The sequence below is a fragment of the Loxodonta africana genome, chromosome 18, assembly GCF_030014295.1.
Source record: "Loxodonta africana isolate mLoxAfr1 chromosome 18, mLoxAfr1.hap2, whole genome shotgun sequence".
Taxonomy (NCBI): Eukaryota; Metazoa; Chordata; class Mammalia; order Proboscidea; family Elephantidae; genus Loxodonta; species Loxodonta africana.
In genome coordinates this window covers 32248843-32273536 of record NC_087359.1, presented here as the reverse complement: position 1 = coordinate 32273536, position 24694 = coordinate 32248843, and the positions used below count along the sequence as shown (strand labels likewise).

The 24694-nt window shown below is 35.3% G+C and overlaps 1 protein-coding gene across 5 annotated transcripts in view; it reads right to left on the bottom strand.

Moving 5' to 3' along the window:
- GPATCH8 (G-patch domain containing 8) overlaps positions 1-24694 on the bottom strand; it is a 111576-nt gene that overhangs the window by 65983 nt on the left and 20899 nt on the right. For 2 of the 5 annotated variants that reach the window (XM_064271033.1, XM_064271032.1), the window contains exons 1-3: positions 10340-10420; positions 4047-4064; positions 1786-1858 (exon numbers count right to left, since the gene is read on the bottom strand). Coding sequence is in view for 1 of the 5 variants with exons in the window: in XM_010594515.3 (XP_010592817.2) it covers positions 1786-1858; positions 10340-10414 (148 nt within the window). In the remaining 4 variants the exon portion in view is untranslated. Of the gene's footprint in view, positions 1-1785; positions 1859-4046; positions 4065-10339; positions 10421-24694 lie in introns of those variants that run through there. The other 3 variants (XM_010594515.3, XM_064271034.1, XM_064271035.1) reach the window with 3 other exon arrangements.

Genomic DNA, 24694 nt, shown 5'->3' with positions numbered 1-24694 from the left:
TATTTTAAATGAATAATAGATTTATGAGTTACTGAGTGCTTATTATATGCCTATTACCATGGGAGGAGATGGAGGTAAAATATGAATAAAATCTAATTCCGCTTTTCAAGGAGCTCAAAGTTTAAAAGAGAACAAAAGTTCTAAAGTGTACTTAAAAATGAAATGAAAACAAAATAAAAAATTGTGTCTCATCCAAAGATAGGCAGGTATCGATTTATATCTCCTTTCTTTAAAAAAAAAAAAAATACTGCAGGCTCTAATTGTACTTTAAAGTCTCTGATCTCTGATGCTTACAATAAAAAATTCTGGGATTCAAACAGATTTTCTAGCCACTATGAAATATCCTAAAATTCTACTCCCTGTGTGCCTGACCAAGGAAAGTAACAATGCTCCTGGGTATCCCTATATAGAAAGAACTATTTCAAATAGGCAGGGAAAATCAAATTCCATCTTGGGACGTTTGTCTCAGTAATCACCTCCATTCAATTCAACCTAACACAAGTATGCAAATCACTAGACAAATTCTATCAAGAATCCTTTTTTACTTCATTCCTGATTATCTCTTCCGGGCTCTTAAAAATCTGTGGTCTATGCCATACAAATTGTCTTAATCATAGAGTATTCCTTGTATTGTTCACAATGAGTTCTTATAACACTTGGAAACAGGTTTTATGGTAATCAAATCTTTGTATCTCTCCCAAAAGAACAGGTTGATGCTTAGTATTAGTCATTCAAAATATATTTAGTAAGCATTTCCTACGTGTTATCACTGAACAGAATTTGTAGAAGCAGAATTTAAAAAGCAGAAGTTATAATGGCTGAAATGTCCTATTTCATGCTCTGCCCTCTAGTTCCCTTCACAAACACACTTGAATTCATTACATGCTTCCACATTAAAACTGCAGAAATCCTTTTTTCCAAAATTCAAAAAATTAGTTAACACCTCTGCCTCCAAAGAGCCCTTTATACAATGAGCCCTTCCAAGACAAGATGTAAAAGCACAATGATTCCCATCATTTCTGAGGTAGTATTCACATCTGCTAAGAACAAACGGTAGTTCTTAAATCTGAGAGCTAAAAAGTAAATAGAGTTGGCTCGTTTCCAACTAGCAAGAACTCTGACGCAGAAATATTATTATTTTTTTTTACCCAAATGATTAGTACAGTTAAAGGGAAAAATAAGTGCAATGGAAATTTTACATCATCCATTTTCCAGAACCTGATCTGAACCTGAGAAATGGCTTCCCTCTGCACCCTTGGAAACCTCTGCTCCCATTTTAAGTTTCATGTGGGTCAATTTTTCTCTCCACCACTACATGGCTTCTGATTACACAGCAAAACAGCCAGGACAATCACACGCATCAGGGAAAATTTGGGAGGATAAAATTTAAACTCTGCTGTTGAACAGTTCTCTTTATAATACAGAAGACCACAATACAAAGTCACTAAGTGACACAAAGAAAGCACACTCTGATACCATGTATTCCTTTTACTCCATCCACCCATCACCCCTACCAAAAAAAAATTGACAAGGTTGAGCCACACACAAGTCTGACCTGAAAGTTTTAATGACAAAGCAGCTTCTCTTGCAAATTATCAGCAAACATGGAGTGATCTGCTAAATACAGTCACAGGAAAAATAGACTATTCTAGAGGGGGCACGGGGAAGCAGAGGGGGAAAAACCCGAACACTTTTTTAAAAAGACAACAAGCACAATCAGGCACAAGATCTGCATCAAATTGTTTTCTTTTTCTTTTTTTTTTCCATAAATTTTAAAAAACTTACCCTGAAGAGATTTTCCCAATCCCTGGCCCAGCTTCCACCCATGTTTCTGGAGTAAGCGGTGTCCAATATTATCCTGACAGACAGAACAGAGAGACAAACCAAAAATATTCCAATAATATATTCTTCCCTTCCTAGTGACATTTAAACAGGTGATGAGCAAGAGATAATTCTACATATATGCATGCAAAAAAGTGCTAATAATAGGGTAAATGTGCCCAACAGAAGGGACATTATGTAAAAAGAAATGCTAGCTAGTATTTTATATGGGAAGAACATACGGGGGAAGGGTCCTTTCTGATGGTGTGCTGGGCAACTTTTGTACATGACACTAAAAAGGAGAAAAAAGGGGAAAGGGAAAGGGAGGAATACATTTATGAAGTTTAAAACTAACATTAAAAAGCATAAAATCAAGGTACAATCATATCCACCACCTAGACAAGCACCACTTCAAGATTTCTTTTTAAAGAAAATCTGTATTGTGTTTAGTTTTTTGCTGATGTGTCAGGCTTTCATGATACAAAGTTATAAGTGTAAGACTGCCCCACCACTAGAAATGAAAACACAATCAGAGCAAAATCCAGGCTAGACTTGATTGGTTTTTTTTTTTTTTAATGTATATATATATATATATATAAATATTTAACTAGCATGCAGCCAATATTAAACTGAAAAAACAGTGAGGTTAGTAAAACAAGAAATTAAATTGATTAAACAGAAAAATAAAATGAGCTCAAGCACAGACTGAGTGATGCATTTCAACATGTAATCTAACAAAATTGCTAAAATGTTAGAATGAAACAGGCCTAGCAGTAAGTTAACAGTAAAGAACCATTAGTGCATGTAGGGGAAAAAAACCAACATACATAATGTCTCATCTTCCTAGGAAAACACTGGACAAGGTATTTCAATGTAAATTGCATGAAAAGACATCAGAAACAACAAGTAAATGTCAGCTTTTGTGTAAGGGGTCAAGGTCTCAGAAATCTCTGCAGGCCTTTGTCCAATTCTTTGATCTTTACAGTTAGTATGCAGTCGCAAGACAAAGCTAAAATAACCACTGACTGTATCGAATAAAATTATGCTACTCGACCAATGGGAAACTTCTAAAAATCATAAGCACAAAGTGTTCTTTATGCATAAAAACGGAATTTATAGTATTAATCTGGTATCACCATTTGAAAATAACCTCTATTTCCTGAAATTAATTTATAAAATTAACAAAATCCCAAATCTTTTAATTAAAAACAAACATCCATAAACATTACTTCTAAGTTCTATAATTCAATGATAAAATGTTCTTTGGAGTCACAGAAGAAATAAAACAATTACTTTACTGTTAATCTTTTCTGACAGGAAGTTAAGAGATTAAGTCTCCTCAGTGCTCTGTTTAAAAAAAAAAGACAACTTCCTTCTACAAATTTCTGATAGCATGGGAACTGGAAAACTGGACTGAGTAGCTATCTCACTGATCAGGTGTAAAAAACTCAAGATACTTTTTAAAAAACAAAACCTACAGGCAAATGCCAATTAAAACCTGTTTCTAAAACAAAAGATACTATTGTTTTAAATATACATATTTACAAAAGCATGATGGTCTTCAAAAAGTCTCTAGAAATTACTTTTGCTAGGAAAAAGAACTACTAGAAAACTCTATGTCATGTGTAATCCCAGGAGATGACTTCCACATTAGACATCACAAAAACTTAAATCTAACACTGCTACCCCTCCTTCTACCTTTCTCCCTTCTCAACTGAAATGCCAGGAAAAGTATCCCCTTAATTAGTATTGTCTATTTATAAATAATTTCATTATCAAAAAATATTAAAAGTCTTAACATAAGAAATACTAGCAGAAAATGAAAAGGTAAAGAGGTTCTTGTTTTACTACTATGAAAACAAACTTACCTGTATATAAAATTCTTCTTTCGTAACATAATTCCTACAACTGAGTAACCCCAGAAAGGACAAGGACAGCAGAACAACTCTAAGATTATGTGGCTGATTTCGATTAATGTTTAATCTTTTCATAGGCTAAGGTTGTAACTATACTTAGCACAAAGATTTCGGGTACTAAACAATGCTGACAAAAATTGTTGCTTCTTTTCCTTTTTTTATTTAACAAAACTCAATCTTTGCTTAAGTAGAGATGAGACATTATGCTGACTGTGTTATATTATGAATGCACTAAAATAAACAGACAGATGAAGCAGTATGCTATTTCCAAAAGCAGTGCAAGTGGAGTGAAAGCATTTCCATACGAACCTGGCTTTAAAAACTGGGCTGTCAAAAGAACAGTTAAATGTAACACAAAGTAAGAAACTGTCCAATCACTAATGGTCGTTTTATTTTATTTTTTGTCTTGTTTTCAATTCACTGCTTGCAAGTAATGTATTTATTACAGAGAGTGAAAGCGTAGGTAAATCCACGAGTCGGGAGCAGCGGAGAGAGTCAAGAGCAGCGCGTTGTGACCGACAACAGTGAAGGAAAAGCAGATGTTACAGGGAGAGAGGAAGGACAAAAGGGAAATTTCAAGTTATACACATTAGCACCACTTTTACCAAACCACTCAAGAGGATAACCGTCACCTTCTCAAAGAAAAGCTACTGATAAAAAACGGCAGTGCGACTTCTCTCTAAAACTTTAGGTGAAAATTGTTCTTTAATTAAATCTACCTTCCCAAATATGATTAGGGAATAAAACATTGGAGGCTATATTAAAATTATTAACATGCCACTCTTAGTCCTTCTGATTACAACAAAGGCAGAAGAAACAATAGACATATCTCCCAGAACCTCCTTCTCTCATGACAATCTCTAACCTCATAGATTAGAGTGAATGACTAATACGGAAAAACTGGGCCTTTCTATCATTCCAGACTACCTGCTTTTTGAGGGAAAAAGGCAGCTCTGTGACTCTGCTGAAAGGGCTAGTGTTCAGTATGGTCCCCTTTTCTACCATGAGAGAAGAAAACATTTCATAAACACTACTCGAAAATCCAAATAGGCTTAAGAATGATGGATAACACAAGGAAGGCACACCAAAACACCTTATAACAGCGTAGAACAAAGCAGATGTGTCTCTCACTGAAAAGTTCAAAGGTTCACTGAAATCACTGTGAAAAAACAAAGGACTCAACCACCAGCCTGGGAAAATAACTACTAATCTAGTTTCTCTGTTTAGGGTTGTGATTTTGCCAATTATTCCCATGGATGATATTTACAACAGTAAACTTAACTAATCTCTAGTCCAAACAGATGAGGGCCATGAGCACTACATTTACCTAAAATAGTAAAAGATTAAGTAGTTACTATTTTAGTCATAATAATCCAAAACAAAAACCAAAACCGTTGCCTTGGAGTCGACTCTGACTCACAGTGACCCTACAATGACTAGAAAATCTTTCAGTTGTTTTTAAATAAAATGTTTAGTTTGGGGTTTAATCATAATCTCATAGAACCAAAAATACATAAAAGAACATTTTCTTCTTTTCTAACACAGCCTGGTTTACGACTACCAAAAAGACATGACAGTGGTAGGCTGTTTATAATTTCAATGCACATGGAAGAATGGCAAGAAAATCCTAATTTTAGACCAATAAAACAACTGAACGCTGGTAGGCAAAAACCTGGTTTTCTACATAATTCATAAAGAGTTCCCACAAACCACCTATTTGTTACTCTCTGTGCTCAAAAGCCCCAAATAGTAGCAGTGTGGCGGCATCCTTGGTTGGACATGAAGTTCTTCTAATTCTGGTTAAACTGTGAAGCTGAGCTGAAAACCCAAATTTTTTTCACTTAAGCCTCAGTTCTCCTTTACCTTTTTTTCTATTTCTAAATTAAAATGCTACACTCTTATCCTTTGTTCTCCTCTATTATATGTGTAAGACAGTATATGAATTAAAAAAAAGGGATATAATTTTTAAATGGGAAGATCTTTGAAAACAACAAATGTGTTATTAACAACTACCAATATGCTGAAAACACAGCATCATTAATAAAAAACATGTCATTATTCATTGTTTCAGTCATTCCTCAACATTTTTATTAATTAACTACCAAGCAGAAAAGTTTCCTAGGAATGTCTCTCTGCTCCAAGAAGCTATATACCACCACATAACGATGATTTTGGCAACAGCACCACCAATCTGTGTAATGGTAGCCTGCCAAAACACAAAAATTTACTTTATTGTATATAGCTGATTCCAAGTTTCTATAGTAGGAAATAGAATGTCACATCTCAAGAGGAAACTACACTACAGGTGTGTTAGTGACTGGATGAATATTAACTCCATGCTCAATTTTCTTTTAGTTGACAGCCACATTCAATTTATGCCATTTAGCTCATTTTCAACAGTGACAAAAATGGTGGGTCTCTTGAGTGGATTGTAAGCTTTGCTGATTGTGTATTAAATAATCTATAAGCAAGAATCAAGTGCTAATAGGTGAACCCATGCAAACAACAAGTTGTAAAAATTCCCAAAACAAAAAAATCTCTAGCTCACTACAGATGACACAATGAAGACTGGAGAGAAAAGCCATATAGTAATGCTACACCATTCAGCTTCAAGAAGCACAGTATTTATAGTGCAGTCCACATATGGTCACTGCTAAATGTCAAATCAGCAGTCTTATAGAGTTACAGTTTGGAACTAGTGGAGTCCACAGATCTAAACAGATATGCAACATGACAAAACCCAATTATACATATACTTCTAAATCTCTAGATGAGCAAACTAAACATCAGGAACTGAAGTTTGAAAACTTACATTAATTTCTAAAACCTGACAACTGTTAAGACAGAATTTAATTAGTCAGGCAGAGCAAAGACCAACTAATGGGCTAATGGGTAGTTTTACTTCCATCTACAACAATGACAACATATTTTAAGCCTATGATGCTAGCATTTTGCCTTCTGTACAGCTTAAAAGAATTCTCCCATTTAATTTCTCATCTTCTTTCTATAATAAAGGTTCTAAAAGATAATACATTCTAAATCATACTAACCAATTCTTGGAACTATAGACTGGGTTATCGCTTCAGATCAAGTTTGATTTGTTCTCTATCTTTAAGTATTTGAAGGAAATAATTATAATGACTGTTACAATGGCTGAGCCCTAAAAAACTTGAAGCAATAACAACTTTTAAAATTCAAATTCCAGAAACATCATTTGTAATAATAGAGTCAAATACTACTACTTTCTACTTTAAATTTGGATAATTATCTGGCAATTCTTACATAATTTTCTTAGAAATGTGTAAGAAATTTCATTGAAAGCCATTTGATTGGTTAAAATAAAGAGGGAGAAATAAGACTTTATAATAAAATTTATGAAATTCTTTGCAAATGCTGGATTTTGATGTGTTTTCGACATTTGCCTATTTAAACTGAAACACTTTTATCATCTCACTAACAAATCTAGGTTTTAAAAGTTCACTAAAAGCAAAATGCAGTATTGCATGTCTGTAGCTCACTTCCCATCTTGCCAGTTTGCATTAGATTTACCCTATTACAAAACAAAAAGACCTTAATCCTATACTCACAATAACCCTTCACACAGGCATATTCTTGGCACAAACCTGTGCAGAGACTTCCACGGTTACCAGCTGCTGCAGATTACCTTTGTTAAAAAAAAAAAATGACTAGACCTTTAGCTCCTGCAATGATCTGTAGACTCCCAAAGCTGCGTATTTCCAGCCACTTTTGAGTTGCATGCTGTAGCAAAACAGTCAGCACCTCTCAATAGATATTGCTGCAGAGAAAGATTTTAATTCAGCATAGAAAAAGCCACACCATTTCCCTCTAAGAACAAGACAGTTCAATATAGCCAGCCAGCCATATAACTCAATATATACTATCATCTGGTAGGAATTTCTTAGGTGATAGGAGATTTACTATGTTTAAGGGAAGGAGGGAGGAAACACTACCTACTTTGGTGCCAATCATATTATGAGTTTCTTTAAACACTTTAAATTTGATTCCCAAATGATGTGGTAGCAGAAATTAAGATCCCACCTATCTTGTATGCCCCACTTCTATCTAATAAAAAGTAGGCTATGAAGCTCCTGCTGTTATACCTGAACTACCGTATCTCACATAATGCATGTATTTATGTGTCTCGGGAGTAAATTTCCATTAGAAGTATAAATTAATATAATGTGTATCTCTGGACATATACTAATCTACAAAAAAAAAATTCTGCCTAAGTACTATACTGGAAACCCTGGTGGCGCAGTGGTTAAGAGCTATGGCTGCTAACCAAAAGGCCGGCAATTCGAATCCACAAGGTGCTTCTTGGAAACTCTATGGGGGCAGTTCTACTCTGTCCTATAGGGTCACTATGAGTTGGAATTTACTGGACGGCAACGGGTTTGTTTTTTTGGTTAAGTACTATACTATTTGATATCTTAAATGGAAAAGATAATTCTATTTAATAAATAAGGCATAATAATTCCACTCCTACTCACTGAAGTTACTCATCAATAATTAGTCAGACTGTCTTCTGATAGTTTTCTCACTTTGACACATGCTGGAATTTACAACATGTGCTAGAAAAATCCTCAACTTTCTATAAAACAAGTGTGAGAGGTGAAACACCATTAGCCTCACCCGACACAGGAATGAATTCTTCAGAAACCTTTAAAAGTATAGCCCTCAAGGCAGGTTTAACCCACTGCCCTCGAAGTCAATTCCAACTCACAGGAACCCTACAGGACAGGGGAGAACTGCCCCATAGGGTTTCCAAAGCTGTAAATTTTTACAGAAGCAGACTGCCACATCTTTCTCCTGCAAAGTGGCTGCTGGCCTTAAACCACCAACCTTTTGGTTTGCAGTTGAGTACTTTAACCACTGTACCACCAGAGGTCCTCAAAGAAGGCTTAGGAAATGTTAAAAATAATTTAATTTAGTGGTTCCCTAAAATCTTTGTTGAGAATAGTAATAAGAAACACTAGGTTGTAAATTTACTCTAATTAGATTTCCTGCTGCTGTCAAGTCAAAGCACCCCCAAAATTACAGCTTCTGTAAGAATATTAACAAACCATATACCACGTAAAATACGGTACTGGGGACTTGCTTCTGACAGATCTGTTCTTAAACTTTGACCCAAAGAAACATTTAAATTAAAATGGAAAAATTAAGTTATTTTTGAAGTGCAAAATACTAATCTAGCCTGCAGGTTACATTATAAAATTCCACCTTACACTAATTCCCAAAATGATACGGAACAAGGCACAAATTTCAATGATTTTTAATTTAGCAAGGTGGGCTTGGCATTTCATCCTTATGACTGGGCTTTCAGTGCATCAGATGTGAATTCTCCCTCTGCAGCATTATCACATGCGTCATCAATTACTGCCATGCCTAAGTCTAGCACCATGCCAGCACATTGAGACAGAAAGTACTATATGCAGTGTTCACTGGACCAGAAGAACAGAAATAAGAAGGGGAGGTGGGGGAGAAAGAAACCCTAGAGAAGAAATTAAAAAAAGGCAGACCGTGCAATACAAACCAGATCATGGCTGCTTAGCTAATATGGGCCAACTGCTGTGGAAGAAAAATGTCGAACACCCCAAGTTGTGTAAATATCTGTAAACATCTAAACACACACACAAACACACACAACACCAACCTAATTAGGAACACAAATATATGTTGATCCTTTACCACATTACAGTTTTGAAAATAAAAGCTAAGATTAAAATATCTGTACTCTCTAAATTGCCTTCTTACTTTCCTGAGGGAAGAGGAGAAGCTACTATTTCTTACAGGGGGCAGGAGCTTGCCCTGACAACTATAAAAATTAAGATTCCCTCTTTGATTTACTTTTTTCACTCAAATCTTACCAATAGCTCACTAAAATTCTTATTAAGTATGTATACTTAAGCACAAATATTAAATGCTGACATACTGACAAGTTTAGACAATTTAACAATAGACTGTAATTTAAGAATAGGTTTTTTTAATGAAAATAAAGTTGAAAAAATAATTTAAGTTTTTTTTTTTTTTTTTAAGAAAGGGGAAAATAAATCTCCTTGTTCCATTTATTGGCATTATTAATCTTCAAAACTAAGCTGTGTGAAAAGATACAGAAATCGGCTTTTGACAAACGCCAGGCATCTCTTAAGCCACAGAAACCGTGTGGTAAATAAAATGTACTGATCCTTAACTGTTTCTAATGCAGCATTTCACACACAACTGCATTTTCCAGGAAAAGTGAAGCTATTAAAGGATCAAAATACATTTTACTCCTTTATTCAATTTACAGAAACACTATAAACTTTAACTTGCTATCTTTAATAGAATATTAGTATGGGCCAAAATGATATTTTTCTGTCAAAATTCTTATTTGTTTTTAGATTTTTTTTTGACTAATTTCCCAACATATTAAATATTATACTACATCCCAAACTCTATTAGATTACTGTAGGGCATGCAAGTAAAAAGTTTTAAACTCTTCTATTGGTTATTAGTAAGTTTAACTTCACTCACATCAAGTGTCACACGAACACTACCTAACTAACTGGCTATGACCCAAAATTAAGCACTGATCATCTTACCGATTCTATAGGTTTATCAAGTGACGCTTGTTCAATTTCCAAGTGTCCTTCTTCATACTGATCAAAGTGATTACCCTGAAAAAAGAAGACTACAGTTATTTTTCAAAAGCAATACCTGCCAAAATTATTAACACCTAAACTAGGGGTTATTTTTAATTTTACATTCCTTTCTAGTAGGTAACCAAAACAGGGCAACAAATTGAGATATGTTGAAATCTATAAAAATAACATACTAGGAGTCTAGCCGTAGTAATTCGAACTCTTCTTCCCCTAACAGGCATCAAAATTACTAACTAAAACACACTAAACATCAACTCTTTCTTATACCAACTATATTAGGAAGACTGAAGAACCCTAAAAACATAGATCCATGCTATGTTTTGCTTTTAATAACAATCTAGTATTGGATTTTTAATGCTAAAGAAAATAAGTCATACTAACAGAAGACTGAAAGTAAAATCTGTATTATCATACCGTTCAATGCTAATAACTTACTGCTTTTGATTAAAACTGCTAAAACATTCAACTTTAAATCAACTGCTACCTTCCAGGTTTAAAGGAACTCAAAAACAATCTCTTAACACAGTTTCCCAAATGATCTGCCAGGAGAGATAAACATGCCTTTATAATGCCACATTTGACAATAATCAAGCTAGCTGTTACAGTGACTAGAATAAGTCAAAACAGTTCAAGTGACAGTAGGTGTGGATAACTGACAAGTTCTTTCTAATGATCATTTTTCTCTGATCTCTCTGCTCCAATAGGAAGGAAGAGCTCATAATTTGCCTTTAAATCAGAATATCAATTTTCTGGTTCCCCTCTTGTTACAAAATACAGGGGATGGGGACTTATGAGCCCTAAACACACCTAAGTCAAAAGACTAAAAACCTCAATTAACCATGTGGAATGATAACTCGAATATTAACCTAACAAAAAGTTACTTTGCTCTTCAAAGCATAATTAAAATTCTAGTTGAGTAAATAAAACTTCACTGATAGGAAGCTCTAATATAATCTGCTACATTGTATCATAAATATTAAGGAGCCCCGGTGGCACAGTGGTTAGGCAATGCACTGCTAACCAAAAGGTCTGCGGTTCACACCTACACTAGGGGCTCCGCAGGAGAAAGATGTGGCAATCTGCTCCTGTATAGAATACATAGAGCCTTGGAAACCTTATTAGCAGTTCTACTCTGTCCTATGGGGTGGCTACGAGCCAGAATCGACTCGATGGCAATGGGTTTGGGGCTTATCATAAATATTAGGTTACTTGTTTCCCTCACCAGACTCTGAAGTCTTTAAGGACAAGAACTGAGCGTTGTTTAACTCTTATAACTCTACCACTTAATAAGGTGGCAAATACACACGAAACATCAGAGAACAATTAAGCGCTACAATCGTGTGGCGGTATTAACAGTTTTGGAACTAGACAGTGGTTATGGTTACACAACACTGAATGTACTTAATGCCATGAACTACATACTTGAAAATGATAAATTTTGTTATGTGTATTTTACCATAGTAAAAAAATAAAATTGTGTGGCAAAATTTACCCAAAAGAAGAAAGGAATAATGGGGACAGGAATAGGTTTTCCAAAGACAAAAAATCAAAACTTAAAAATAGGATAAGATTTGGGAATAGGTACTCCAGGAAGTTATCTCTGCTCCCTTGAAGTCCCTGGGTGGTGCAAATGGTTAATGCACTTGTCTGCTAATTGAAAGGCTGGCAGTTCAATCCACCGAGAGGAACGCTGGAAGGAAAGCCTGGTGATATACTTCGGAAAAACAAGAAACGAAAACCCTACATAGCACAGGTCTACTCTGACACACATGGGGTTGTCCTGAGGCAAAATTGAGCTATTCTGTAAAAATAACTCAAGTTTTTCCAAAATATAATTGAATCATTAGCAAAATCTCCTTTTAATCTGTAGACTGAAAAATCATTTTAAAAAATCATACCATAGGTTAATAAGAGTCCCTGAGTGGCGCAAATGGTTAAGCACTGGACTACCAACCAAAAGGCTGGCAGTTCAAACCCACTCAGAGGCACCTCGGAAGACAGGCCTGGCAACCTGCTTCAGAAAGGTTACAACCTTGAAAACCCTGTGTAGCACAGTTCTACTCTACACTTGGGGTTGCTGTGAGTCGGAACCGACTTGATGGCAACTAACAACACTGCATATATTACAAACTACTGTCAGCAAACACCAGTTTTCAAATGAAACTCAACAAATTTCTAAACAACACTGGCTATTTAAGTTTTTTAATCAATCTGGATCAAACACAATACATAGCTTGAGTCTAGAAAAAGACATATTTACGATAACTGGTTTTCAACAAAGACAATTCAATAGAAAGAGTCTTTTTAATAAATGATGGTGGAACTAGGTATCTATATGCAAAAAAAAAAAGAACCTGGCACCATAATAAAAAATTAGCTTAAATGAATCACAGATCCAAATGTAAAACCTAAACTATAAAACTTCTACAAGAATATACAGTATAAAGTATTTGTGACCTCAGGTTAGACAAAGGTTTCTTAGATACAACACCAAAAGCACAATCCATAAAAGAAAATACTGATAAACTGGGCTAGAAGAAAATATTTATAAATCTCATATCTGATAAAGGACTTATATCCAGAATATATAAAGAACTCTCAAAACACAACGAGAAAACAGCTCAATTTTTAAAGTAGACAAAACGTGAACAAACACTTCACCAAAGACATGTTGTTGTTGCTAGTTGCCACCAAGTCGATTCTGACTCGCGGCGACCCCATGTGCACAGAGTAGAACTGCTCCATAGGGCTCTTGAGGCCAAGACCCTTCAGAAGCAGGCTGCCAGGCCTGTCTTCAAAGGTGCTTCTGGATGGATTCGAACCATCGACCTTTTGGTGAGTAGTCCAGTGCTTAACTGTTTGCACCACCTGGGGACTCCTGAAGACATACACATGGGAAATAAGTACATGAAAAGATGTTCAACATCACAGTCATTAGGGAAATGCAAGTAAAACCACAAAGAGATACCACTACACGTCTATTAGAATAGGTTTAAAAAACAAACAACTTACAATACCAAGTGCTGGTGAAACTGCAGAGCAACAGGAACTCTCATAAATTGTTGGTAGGAAGCAAAGTGGTACAGCCACTTTGGAAAATAGTTTGGCAGCTTCTTGTAAAGCTAAGCATACACTTACCATACAAACCAACAATCCTCTTCCTAGGTATTTACCCAAGTGGAAGGAAAAACTTATGTTCACACAAAAATCTGACTGTGAATGTTCACAACAGTTATATTTGTGCACTGGAAAGTCCTAAATGTCCCTCAACTGAGGAATGAATTTTAAAGAATTGGTACACCTATACAATGGGACACTACTCAGCCTACGAATACAAGCAACAACTCAAAATCAATCTCAAATGAATTCTGCTAAGTCAAAGAAGTCATAATCGAAAGGCTACATATTATATGATTTCATCACATGACATTCTGGAAAAAGCAAAACATAGAAGAAAACAGATCAGTGGTTGCTAGGGGGCTATATACTGATTGTGATGGTGGCTGTGCTAGTAAGCATTCTGTCAAAACTCAAAGAACCATACATTAACCAGGATGGATTTTACTATATCTTAATACTTTTTTAAAATGAAAAAATGGGAGAAATGGTGATATTTGTACCACCTCCCCCTTAAAAAATATAAACATTAAAAAAATTTTAAATCCTGTTCTGTTAAGTTGATTGTGGTGGTAGTTACACAAATCTACACACGTGTTAAAATTCATAGAACTATACACCGAAAAAGAAGCCACTGTTACTGTATAATAACTAAAAGAATAAAAGTAAAACAAACAAAAAAGCATACACGGAACATAAGAAGTTGGTACTACAGGTTAACTTTGGAGAAGAGAACTGGGTACTTGAGAGGTGAAATGGAAACCCTATTTTTAACTGCTTATCTTTTTTCCTATTGAATTTCATACTTAATGAATTTATTTTAAAACTATAAACTATTTCATCAAAACTTCATTTTAAATGGTGTTTATTCAAAAATACATATAGCTTTGAAAACTATTCCTGAAGCCAACTATTCAAAGATTAGGCTGGACTATAAGACATTATAAATGACACTCATCAACAGCGTGCTTCTTAGCTCAAGAAGATACATGAGACTAACTGGGTAGCTCCTGTCCAGAGACGAGATGAGAAGGCAGAAAGAAAGGGACAGGAGCTCGCTGAATGGAAGTGAGAAATCCGGAGTGGAAAAGAGGAGTGTGCTGTCACATTATAGGGAGAGCAACTAGGGTCACATAAAATGTGTGTATGAATTTTTTTATGACAAACTAACTTGAACTGTAAACTTTCACTTAAAGCACAATCTAAAAAGAAGTTTTCTTTTAAAAGCTCAAAGATACATACAAAAAGGAGATCATGATTTCTACTAGGTTATTTGAAGCATTATATATATATATATATATATTTTAGCCATAACAGGTCACAAACTACAGCTCATTTTCTTGCCAGTCTTCTCAATAATAGACACTAGAGTCACCCTTGTCCTGCTTAGATGACTATAAAAAAAAGAGCATCTACCAATCACCATACTGTAATCCCAACTGTAGTAAATTACTGTTTTTTAAAATTAATCAGTTGAGATATGAAAAAAAAGTGAAAAACATCAAACCATCTGGATTGAGAAATTAAATTTTTTTAACCCAATGATTTCTTCAATGAAATCTATATATATATATATATATATATATATATAAGCAAACGTTTTCAGTCTAAATTAGGGGTTGTTTTAAAATGAGATGAGCTCAATATTACCAGTTTACTCCTGTGATATTGCTCGACCGTATATTTGTAACAGCTACCTTTCGAGAGCAAATAGATATTCAGGCATTTTATCAAAGGTACTATACAGACACTATCTTAATTAATCCCTTCAATGACCCAGCAACAGGTAGGTATCACTCACTGTTCCCATTTTCAGATGTAGAACTCAGAGAGTGTTAAGAAATTTGCTCAAAGTTACTTAAACAGTAATTGAAGAAGCCCAAATTCCAAAGCCAAGCCTCTAGAACTTCAAAGTTCATGCTCCTTCTGTTACGCTACTTTTCTACTTCTCTAGGGGGGAAAGGCAGAATAAAAGTGAGAGCAGTATCACATTTTCTGTAACTATTACAAATTTAAAATGTAAACAGAGAAGAAGTATGCTGTCACACCGTAGGGAGACAACTAGGGTCACATAACAATGTGTGTGTGTGGGTTTTTGTATGAGAAACTGGCTTGATTGTAAACTTTCACTTAGAGCACAATAAAAAAGAAAAAATAATAATAAATAAAATGCAGACAGTAATCCCTGAGCATTTCTTTAACACTAAAAAATAAAAATTGGAAACAAATGTCCAATAGTTTAATACTGCTTTATTAATGGAACTACCAGGGAGTCATCATGAAAGTTTTTAAAAATTATATAGAAATATGTTAATCATAAGTTAAAGGAGGGGGGACACCAAAAAAGTAGTTCACTGATTGCAACTGTACAAGACTATTTTATCTAAACAAGAACCCATCAGCATTCTGCAAACGTGACAAAAGCTGTATTAGGGTAGTAGAATTACAAAATATTTTTCTATTATTGAAAATTAGCATTGGAGCTTAAGACGAAAAAACCAATGTTTAACTAAGCAGTATATATTCCTAAGGAAAAATGTCTGACAAACACCTAAAGTTCAATTTTTTAAAAAATATTAAATATCTGCTGATTTCAGTGATGGCAGCTGACTTTACTGGTAAAGAAATATTCTATAAATAACCATAACTAATTTAGTGAATAAAGAGATTAATTCTTAACATTTACATGGGTATCTCTTTGGTTCACCCTAATAAATAAACCAACATTTGAAAAATGTAAAAAGAAATCAGTTTTAAAACTTATCCTTTAAAAAATTTTCACCTACTCGAGGATAGTGGGCTTGTTTTTACTAAAATAAATGTAACCTCATCACAAGGACATGGGAATCAAGTAAATGTAAACAGAAAAAAAGGAGGGAGAGAGGGAGAGAGAGAAAGGCAGAAAGAAACAAGGAAAGAAAAGCTAATGATTACAATAAACCCATATTCAATACTTTAAAAGCATTTCTTCCACTATATGGGATCAAACTGTTAACAGCAACTCTTTTGTCCACTATATGGGATCACATCGACATCAGCAACTAGAAAAATCAGATAGGAACCTTAGGGGGCAGTGAGTTTGTTAGTGGTGGAGGAGCAAGTCAGAAAAGGAGAGTGAATATGGCTGCACAACTCAAAAGAATATAATCGATGCTATTGATCTGTACATGTAGAAACTACTGAATTTACGTTTTGCTGTGTATATTCTCAACAAAATTAATTAAAAAAAAAAATCATTTATATGAGACCAAATGGCAAAAAAATACTCTAAAGCAAAGATGAAAAGGTAAGGGGGCAGGGAAACTAAAGTACTGGAAATACCAGAATGGAATGAATGAGAATGACGGCACACTAAAAAAAAAGTACCAATATTACTGAAAAATTTGCATAGAAATTGTTAAATGGGAACTTAACTTGCTGTGTAAACTTTCCCTTAAACACAATTAAAATATTTTAATTCTTCTAAACAGCATATTAATTTTTAAACATTACTACAAAATTGAGAACAATGGTTACCTCTAAGAAAGACACAGCGAAAGGAGGACTTTCACTTTTTACTTTGTTACGATGTAGTGTGAACTTGTAATAATAGCCACTTTTAAATTTGTACCACTGGTTTTTAATAACACATTTTAATAAGGGGGTCAATAATGCTCTAAAAAGTTAATGACATAGCTAGCACGAAGTTTTCTCATCCGTGACATGAAGCTGTTGAACTAGGTGACATATCTAGGTCTAAGATTAAAGTTCTACCTATAAGTTCCATCTAACGAAATGTCTGGAGAAAAGCATTTTACAAAAAAAAAAAAAAAAAAAATCCTTAAGGGGCTTAATTCAAACAGTGCAAATCACCTTAAGCAGACTGGAAAAAATTGGGGGCAGAGGCAAGGACGTGGAAGTACTGACTCTTTACAATGGTTAACTTATTAAAAAAAAAAAAGTTATGTATGAACCGATCTCTTCTTTTTATTTACATAAAAAGATGTTTTCTTTTAACCCAACACAACATTTATTAATTTTCTGCCATCTAATAGAACTGTTCTGGCACAGGGCATACAGATGAAGAAGGAGTGCCTGGACTTAAGGAGACAGGTAAACACAGAATTTCAATATGATAAATGCCATAACAGAGGTATAAATACAAAGCTGGAGGAGCACAGACTAGGAGTGTCAGGCAAGACTTCAAAGTGGTGAACTGGATTCTTAGCTGGGTGGGGGAGGGGGGTGAAGGGTGGATAATGAGGACTGGGAGAGACAACCTACTGAGGAAGTGGTACGGCTATGAAGGCCATGGGATTTACTCTGATCTATGTGCAGCTAGCAGACAGTACAGTGTTATGGTAAGATCTGCTTTTTAAACTGTATATTGGGATTTCAAAAACAGGGAGGACAAGGAAAACAAATGGGAAAGTTGTTAGAGAAGATTAAAAGCAGTGTAGATCTGGAGAGAACTGCCTTAAAGATTAGAAAACTCCTTTCTCCAAGAAAGAGGAGGTAAGAATGGGTATATTTGTTGACCATTAAGGTAATCAAGGAAGATATACAAAACTCTGCCTCTTTCTTTTATCCAAAAGAAGCAGGTTTGGCACAAGGCATCTGTGGAAATCAGATCATTCTAAAACAAATCTTTTTTTCCCTATGGGAACAATGTTAAATGTCAGAGCCATGCTCTGAACTGCAGGCTCTTACTGCAAGTAAATGATAAGTGTATGTAACGATGTTACAAATAAAAAAGTACAAGTCAAAGTGCTTGTTTTAAAATAGCAAACAAATATAAACATTAGACACAGGGTCCCACTATGCTGCCAAGTATATATAAAGCACTTATGATAAACTGACTTATGATAAACTGAAATATTTATTAAATCAGACTAAAATTAATGACAGTTATAAATTAATATTAAATTATCATAAAAGACAAGGAAAGACTGAGGAACTGTTACAGACTGGAGGAGACAAAGGAAAAATAACTAAATGCAATCCATGTGGAATCTTGGATGGGATTCTGGAACAGAAAAGCTAGTAAAATTCAAAAAAGGTCTGTAGTTTAGTTTACAGTTTTATACCAATGTTAATTTCCTGGTTTTGATCACGGTATTACAATTGTTCTACCAGGGGAAGCCGGGTGAGTGGTATACCAGCATTCTCTGTACTATTTTATTCTAGAAGTCTAAAATTAGTTTAAAATAAAAACAAAAAACACCTAGTTATAGACTAATCTCCAAAACATATTCTTAAGAGAAAAAAGATCAAAGTGCTGAAAAATGAGCTTGCGTGGTACCCTTTGAGGAGGCAGGATGAAGAATGTATATGTAAAATACAGTACGTGGGGTTGCCACGAGTCACTGGCTACTAACACCATCTATGAAAGAACCTACATATAAAAGGTTGTTTCTGAGAAGGTTACTAAGTGGTTTACTTTTCACTCTGTACCTTCTGAATGTTACTATAAAAATATGATTTTCAAAGCCTATTATCATAATGAGGATGATGATAATAAATAATTTCTTGCCCCCCCCACCAAGAAAACAATATTTAACTCATTCTGATGATCCGAGAGCCTCAACAGGACTTGAAGAGAAGTATTTTTTGCAGTTAAAATAAAAATTTATTTATTTATTTATTTTTTTACCCCGCTTTCAAAAAAAACCCTCACTTAGATCTCTCACATCTCTTTAGGTTATGTATCATTCAAACTAGGGCACTTTTGATAGAGTAAAGGGGAGTACTATTAGTAATATTATGGAGCCCTGGTGACACAGTGGTTAAGAGCTCGGCTGCTAACCAAAAGGTCACTAGTTCGAACCCACCAGCCACTCCTTGGAAACCCTATGGAACGTTCTACTGTGTCCTATTGGGTAGCTACGAGTTAGAATCAACTTGACAGCAATGGGTTTGGTTTTTGGGTTTTATCAGTAATTATGCTAGGACAAAAGGCATAGACTAAAACATACATTCTAGTAAAAATTCACAGACCCTATGTTAGAGCATTCTTAAACTTTAGTTTTAATGATGAGCGCTTGGAACATTTATTCTTGCGTCTAAATCTACTCTTCCTTTCTAAATACTACCTGCTTTCAGAGCTGAAATATAGCTATTCGTTTATGCTGATCAGAAATCAAAGTTCAGAAGGATCAGACTGGAAGCAATTTCACTTAAAAAAAAAAAAATGTTACAAGATTTAAAAATGCACACACACCCAGGTGACTTTCCTTCAATTGCCCTCTCCCCCGCCTCCCAAAAAAAAAGCTTCACTTTGTGGCAGGTCTACTTACAAAAGAACAGAACCTGGCTGAGTTGCACGTCATTAAAATATATATACAGTAGCTCTGGTCCCTAACAGGTCAAGGATTCTGCTTCCAAACAGAGAACAAATATGGCAACTTCTCTATTACGAATTGAGCCATGGTGATTATTTAAGTATAAACAGACAGGGGTTGCCCTAAATTTATCCACAGAAGTAGAATCCTGTTATTTGCTAACCGGTGGTGATGTTGGCATCCACACAGTCCCACAGCTGTATGCTTTCCCGTGATTAACTACATGGTAATTAGCAGGGAGAAATTAGTACTGGAGAAGAGGGGATTATCAGGACAACTTTTTCAAAAATCACAACCAATAGCCCATAATCTTAAGTAGCAAAACCCAACACTAAGACTCCTAAGAAGCTGGCCTTATTTTCCTCCCTTTTCCTATGACTATTAAAATTTAACGTGATTTCTAAAAAAAAGAAAAATATAGTTCATAGTCAAAGTTGGTGGAGCTGAAGTTTCTGATGAATAGTCAAATAAATTATTAACATGTAGACTACCCAGAGCATTTTAATTCCTGTCCGATTTTTCTCATTTAGACTAGGACTGGGCCAAGTTTAAAGTAGTTTTATCTCTGACAGTAGACTGTACCACATTTATGTTGGTTAGCTTTACCTTTTAGCACTTGACTCTGGTTATAAGCTCCATATGCTAGACACTGCTGTTCTCTCCCTGCTCCAAATCTCCCCAACCAAAATTTATCTTTTGTACACTATGTACCATTATTCCCTTAGAGACTAATGCCACTGAGTAGATATAGTAATCGAAGTACTACTCCACCACTCAAGTAACATACTTGTTTATAATTTGAAGTTACCAAATTCAAAACATAATCATGCAGATTTCACCTGTCATGAACAAAAAAATGATATGCTTAGCAGATAGAACCATATTGGATAGCTTTATATTCCATCTATGAACATAGCTAGTCCTCCTCTGACATCAAATAAATACCTGACTTTATCTCTATTCCCCTCTCTCCTACACACTCTAATTGAACTAATTCTAGTATTAGCCTAAGCAATGGAATTTAAAAAGGAAATGTGCCAGGATGAGAAACCCATTCCAAAAAGAAATGGACTTTCTGGGGGATTACTGATGTTACTTCATTAATATTACTTAATCAAAATTTATTTCAATTTAGAAAGGACAGAAACACTATTGTGGTTAATTCCTCATAAACCTCGATCCTTCACTGTAGTTTCCGTAATTAGACAGTTTGATTTACAATGATTTTCAGTCTATTACTGTAAAAACTAAAGCTCTCTGAAGTCGGAGAACCAGAAATTAAATTACCACTCTACCATTTGCTAGCTGTATAACCTTGGGCAATTTACCAAACCTCTTTCTCTGCCTGTTTCCCAAGCTGTGAAGTCTGGATGCTCACACTACGGTATTGCTGCACAGGTTGGGAGGCTTTAAGAGGTTCAAAGTAGTAAATTTATTTTAAAGCACTGCTGAAACCAGGCAATAACCCAAAGGAATATATTTATTAAATAAGTTTCATTCTATGTAAATTGATAGGAAACATAATTGGCTAGCAATCTCAGCAAATAACAAGAACTCGAAAAAACACTACACTAGGTCAAGGTTATGAGCATATCACACGCTGTCTAAAAATACATGCACACCTGTTTGACATATCAGATTTTCTGGATAATTTGACTAGGGCAAGAAAAGACTGGTTTAAAAAAAAAAATCACTACACTGAAAAACCAACAGCTTTTAAAAACCGCATGGGAAATAAAACTTTTTTTCAGAAATGCATGCAAAATACAGCAAACGCTTCTTAGGGCATTCAGAAAGGTAGCGAGATAATATAGGGAAGAACTCCCCCAGTGTGGAGAGGAGTGTGCTGTCTCGTTAGGGGGAGAGCAGCTAGGAGTACATAGCAAGGTGTGTATAAGTTTTTGTATAAGAGACTGACTTAATTTGTAAACTTTCACTTAAAGCACAAGGGAAAAAAAAAAAAGAATTTCCAGAGTAACGATATGTTATTTCTTTTACCGTTGGCTAGTATGGTAGATCTGTCTATTCAGACATTTTAACAAAAATGTGATACTAGTACACAGATATGCATATGCAATAATAATATATATCAATAACCAAGTGTAAGTCCAATGTGTCACACAAAAAGAAACTTAAAACTAAAAAATAAATTGCTACAATAATAAAGCGAGATTATAACTATCTACAACACAACCTTCATTCATCAAATATCTTCCAATTGGCTTTATTAGATATTACAGAAATTTATAATTCAATCTAGATAATCCACAGCACAGCAGGAAAGTGAGTCTTCAAGCCTGGACATTCTCTTCCAACCCTACTAAGCCTTTCTTTTCTACACATCTGCATTAATTTAATCATTAATTCAAACATCTGAGCAACTTCTAGGTGCCAGTCCCTGACTCAATACCAGAAAAATGAATAAAACAGGATAGACCCTGCATTCAAGAAGTTTTAAATCCAATGAGATAAGACAAATTATAAGGAGGAAGAATACAATAGGAGAGGCAGAGCTAATGGCTGAGACTGGACTGAACTGTCTGAAAACTGGCTCTTCAACTTGTTAGCTGTGTGACCTTGGGTAAATTTTTCATTTGTAAAATGGGGATAATAACAGAACCTCCATTTTAAGATTATCTGCAGTAATAGTGCATAACAAAATGCCTAAGCACTCTGCTCTGTTAGCTACAATTATTACTAGTAACAGCTACTGGCCAACTGACTAGAAGAGATTCCTATTTCAAAGAGATGCTGATTCCAAGGAAAGGTGATCAAATGGAACACAGAAATCATCAAATATCATTAAAATGCTACCAAAATTATGCTGAACTCAAAAATGACTGCAGCTGTACACTGACAGAGATGTACATCAAGCTAGAATCAGATGAGGACATGGAACGAGGGATATCATTGCTGTTATCAGATGGCTTTCGGCCAAAAGCAGAAAATACCAGAAAGATGATTACCTGTGTTTTATGAACTACATGAAAGCCTTCAACTGTGTGGATCATACCAAATTATGGACAACACTGCAAAGAATGGGAACTTTGGAACACTTAATTGTGCTCATGCACAGCCTGTACATGGATCAAGAGGCAGCCATTCGAACAGAACAAAGGGATACCCAAAACCCGCTGCCGCTGTCAAGTCGATTCCAACTCAAGGCGACCCCAAGTGTTACAAAGCAAAACTGCTCCAAAGGGTCTTCTGGGCTGTAACCCTACAGAAGCAGATCACCAGGCCTTTCTTTCATGACACCACTGGGCGGGTTCAAACCACCAACCTTTAGGTTAACAGTCAAGCACAATTCCGCCCAGGAGGATACCACATGGTTCAAATTCAAAAAGGTTTATGTGGCAGGGTGTATCCTTTCATCTTATTCGATTTGTATGCTGAACAAGTAATTGGAAAAGCCAGACTATGTAAAGAACACAGGATCAGGATTGAAGGAAGACTCATTAAAAACCTGTGATGTGCAGATGACACAACTTTGCTTGCTGAAAACAAAAGCTGTTTGAAGCATTTACTGATAAAGATACAAATTCTATAGCCTTCAGTATACATTACACCTAAACATGAAGAAGAAGAAAAAAAAAAACCCTCACAACTGGACCAATAAACATCATCATGGTAAATGAAGAAGAAACTGAAGTCGTCAACAATTTCATTCTATTTGCATCAACAATCAATTTCCATGGAAGCTGCAGTCAAGAAATCAAATGACATACTGCATTGGGAAAATCTGCTCCCAAAGGCTACTTAAAGAGTTTAAAAAGCAAAGATGAGACTATGATTCCCGGACACCCTTCTAACTCAGAACTGAAGCCACTCCTGAAGTTGACCTTTCAGACAAAGATTAGGCAGGTCCATAAAAACAAACAATAACACATGTGAGGAAAGTACTTCTTAGATCAATCAAGTATAAAAGACCAAGGGTCAACATCTGCCCAAAAAACAAAAAAATGAGAAGGCAGAAGGGACAGGAAAACTAGACAAAATGGGAAGTCCTGACACATTGTGGAGGTTACAACCAATGTCATGAAACAACTTGTGTACAAATTTTTGAGTGAGAAACTAATTTGGCTCTGTAAACTTTCACCTAAACCACGTTACGAAAATAAAAAGCAAAGATGTCACTTGAATGACCAATGTGCATCTGACCCAAGCCATGGTCTTCTCAATCACCTCATATGCATGCAAAAGTTGGAAAATGAAAAAGGAATATAGAAGAATTGATATTTCCAAACTGTAGTGTTGGTGAAGAATACTGAACATACCATGAACTGCCAAAAAAAAAAAAAATCAGTCTTAGAAGAAATACAACCAGAATGTTCCTTAGAAGTGAAGACTTGAGACTTTGACCTGCCTACTTTGAACACGTCATTCAAGAAAGACCAAGTGCTAGAAAAGGACATTGTGTTTGGCAATGTAGAGGGCTGTCTTCATTATCTAGTGCTGCTGTAACAGAAATACCACAAGTGGGTGGCTTTAACAAAGAGAAATTTATTATCTCATAGTCTAGGAGGCTAGAAGTCTGAACTCAGGGCACCAGCTCCAGGGGAAGGCGTCTCTCTCTATCCACTCTGGGGGAAGGTCCTTGTCATCAATCTTCCCCTGGTCTAGGAGCTTCTTAGAACAGGGACCCTGGATCCAAAGGATGCACTTGCTCCGAGCTCTTCTTTCTTGATGATAGAAGGTCCCTCTGTGTCTCTGCTTCTCTCTTTTATATCTCAAAAAAGATTGACTCAAGATACAATCTAATCTTGCAGGTTGAATCCTGCCTCATTAACAACATAGAGGTAGGATTTACAACACATAGGAAAATCACATCAGATGACAAAATGGTGGACAATCACAT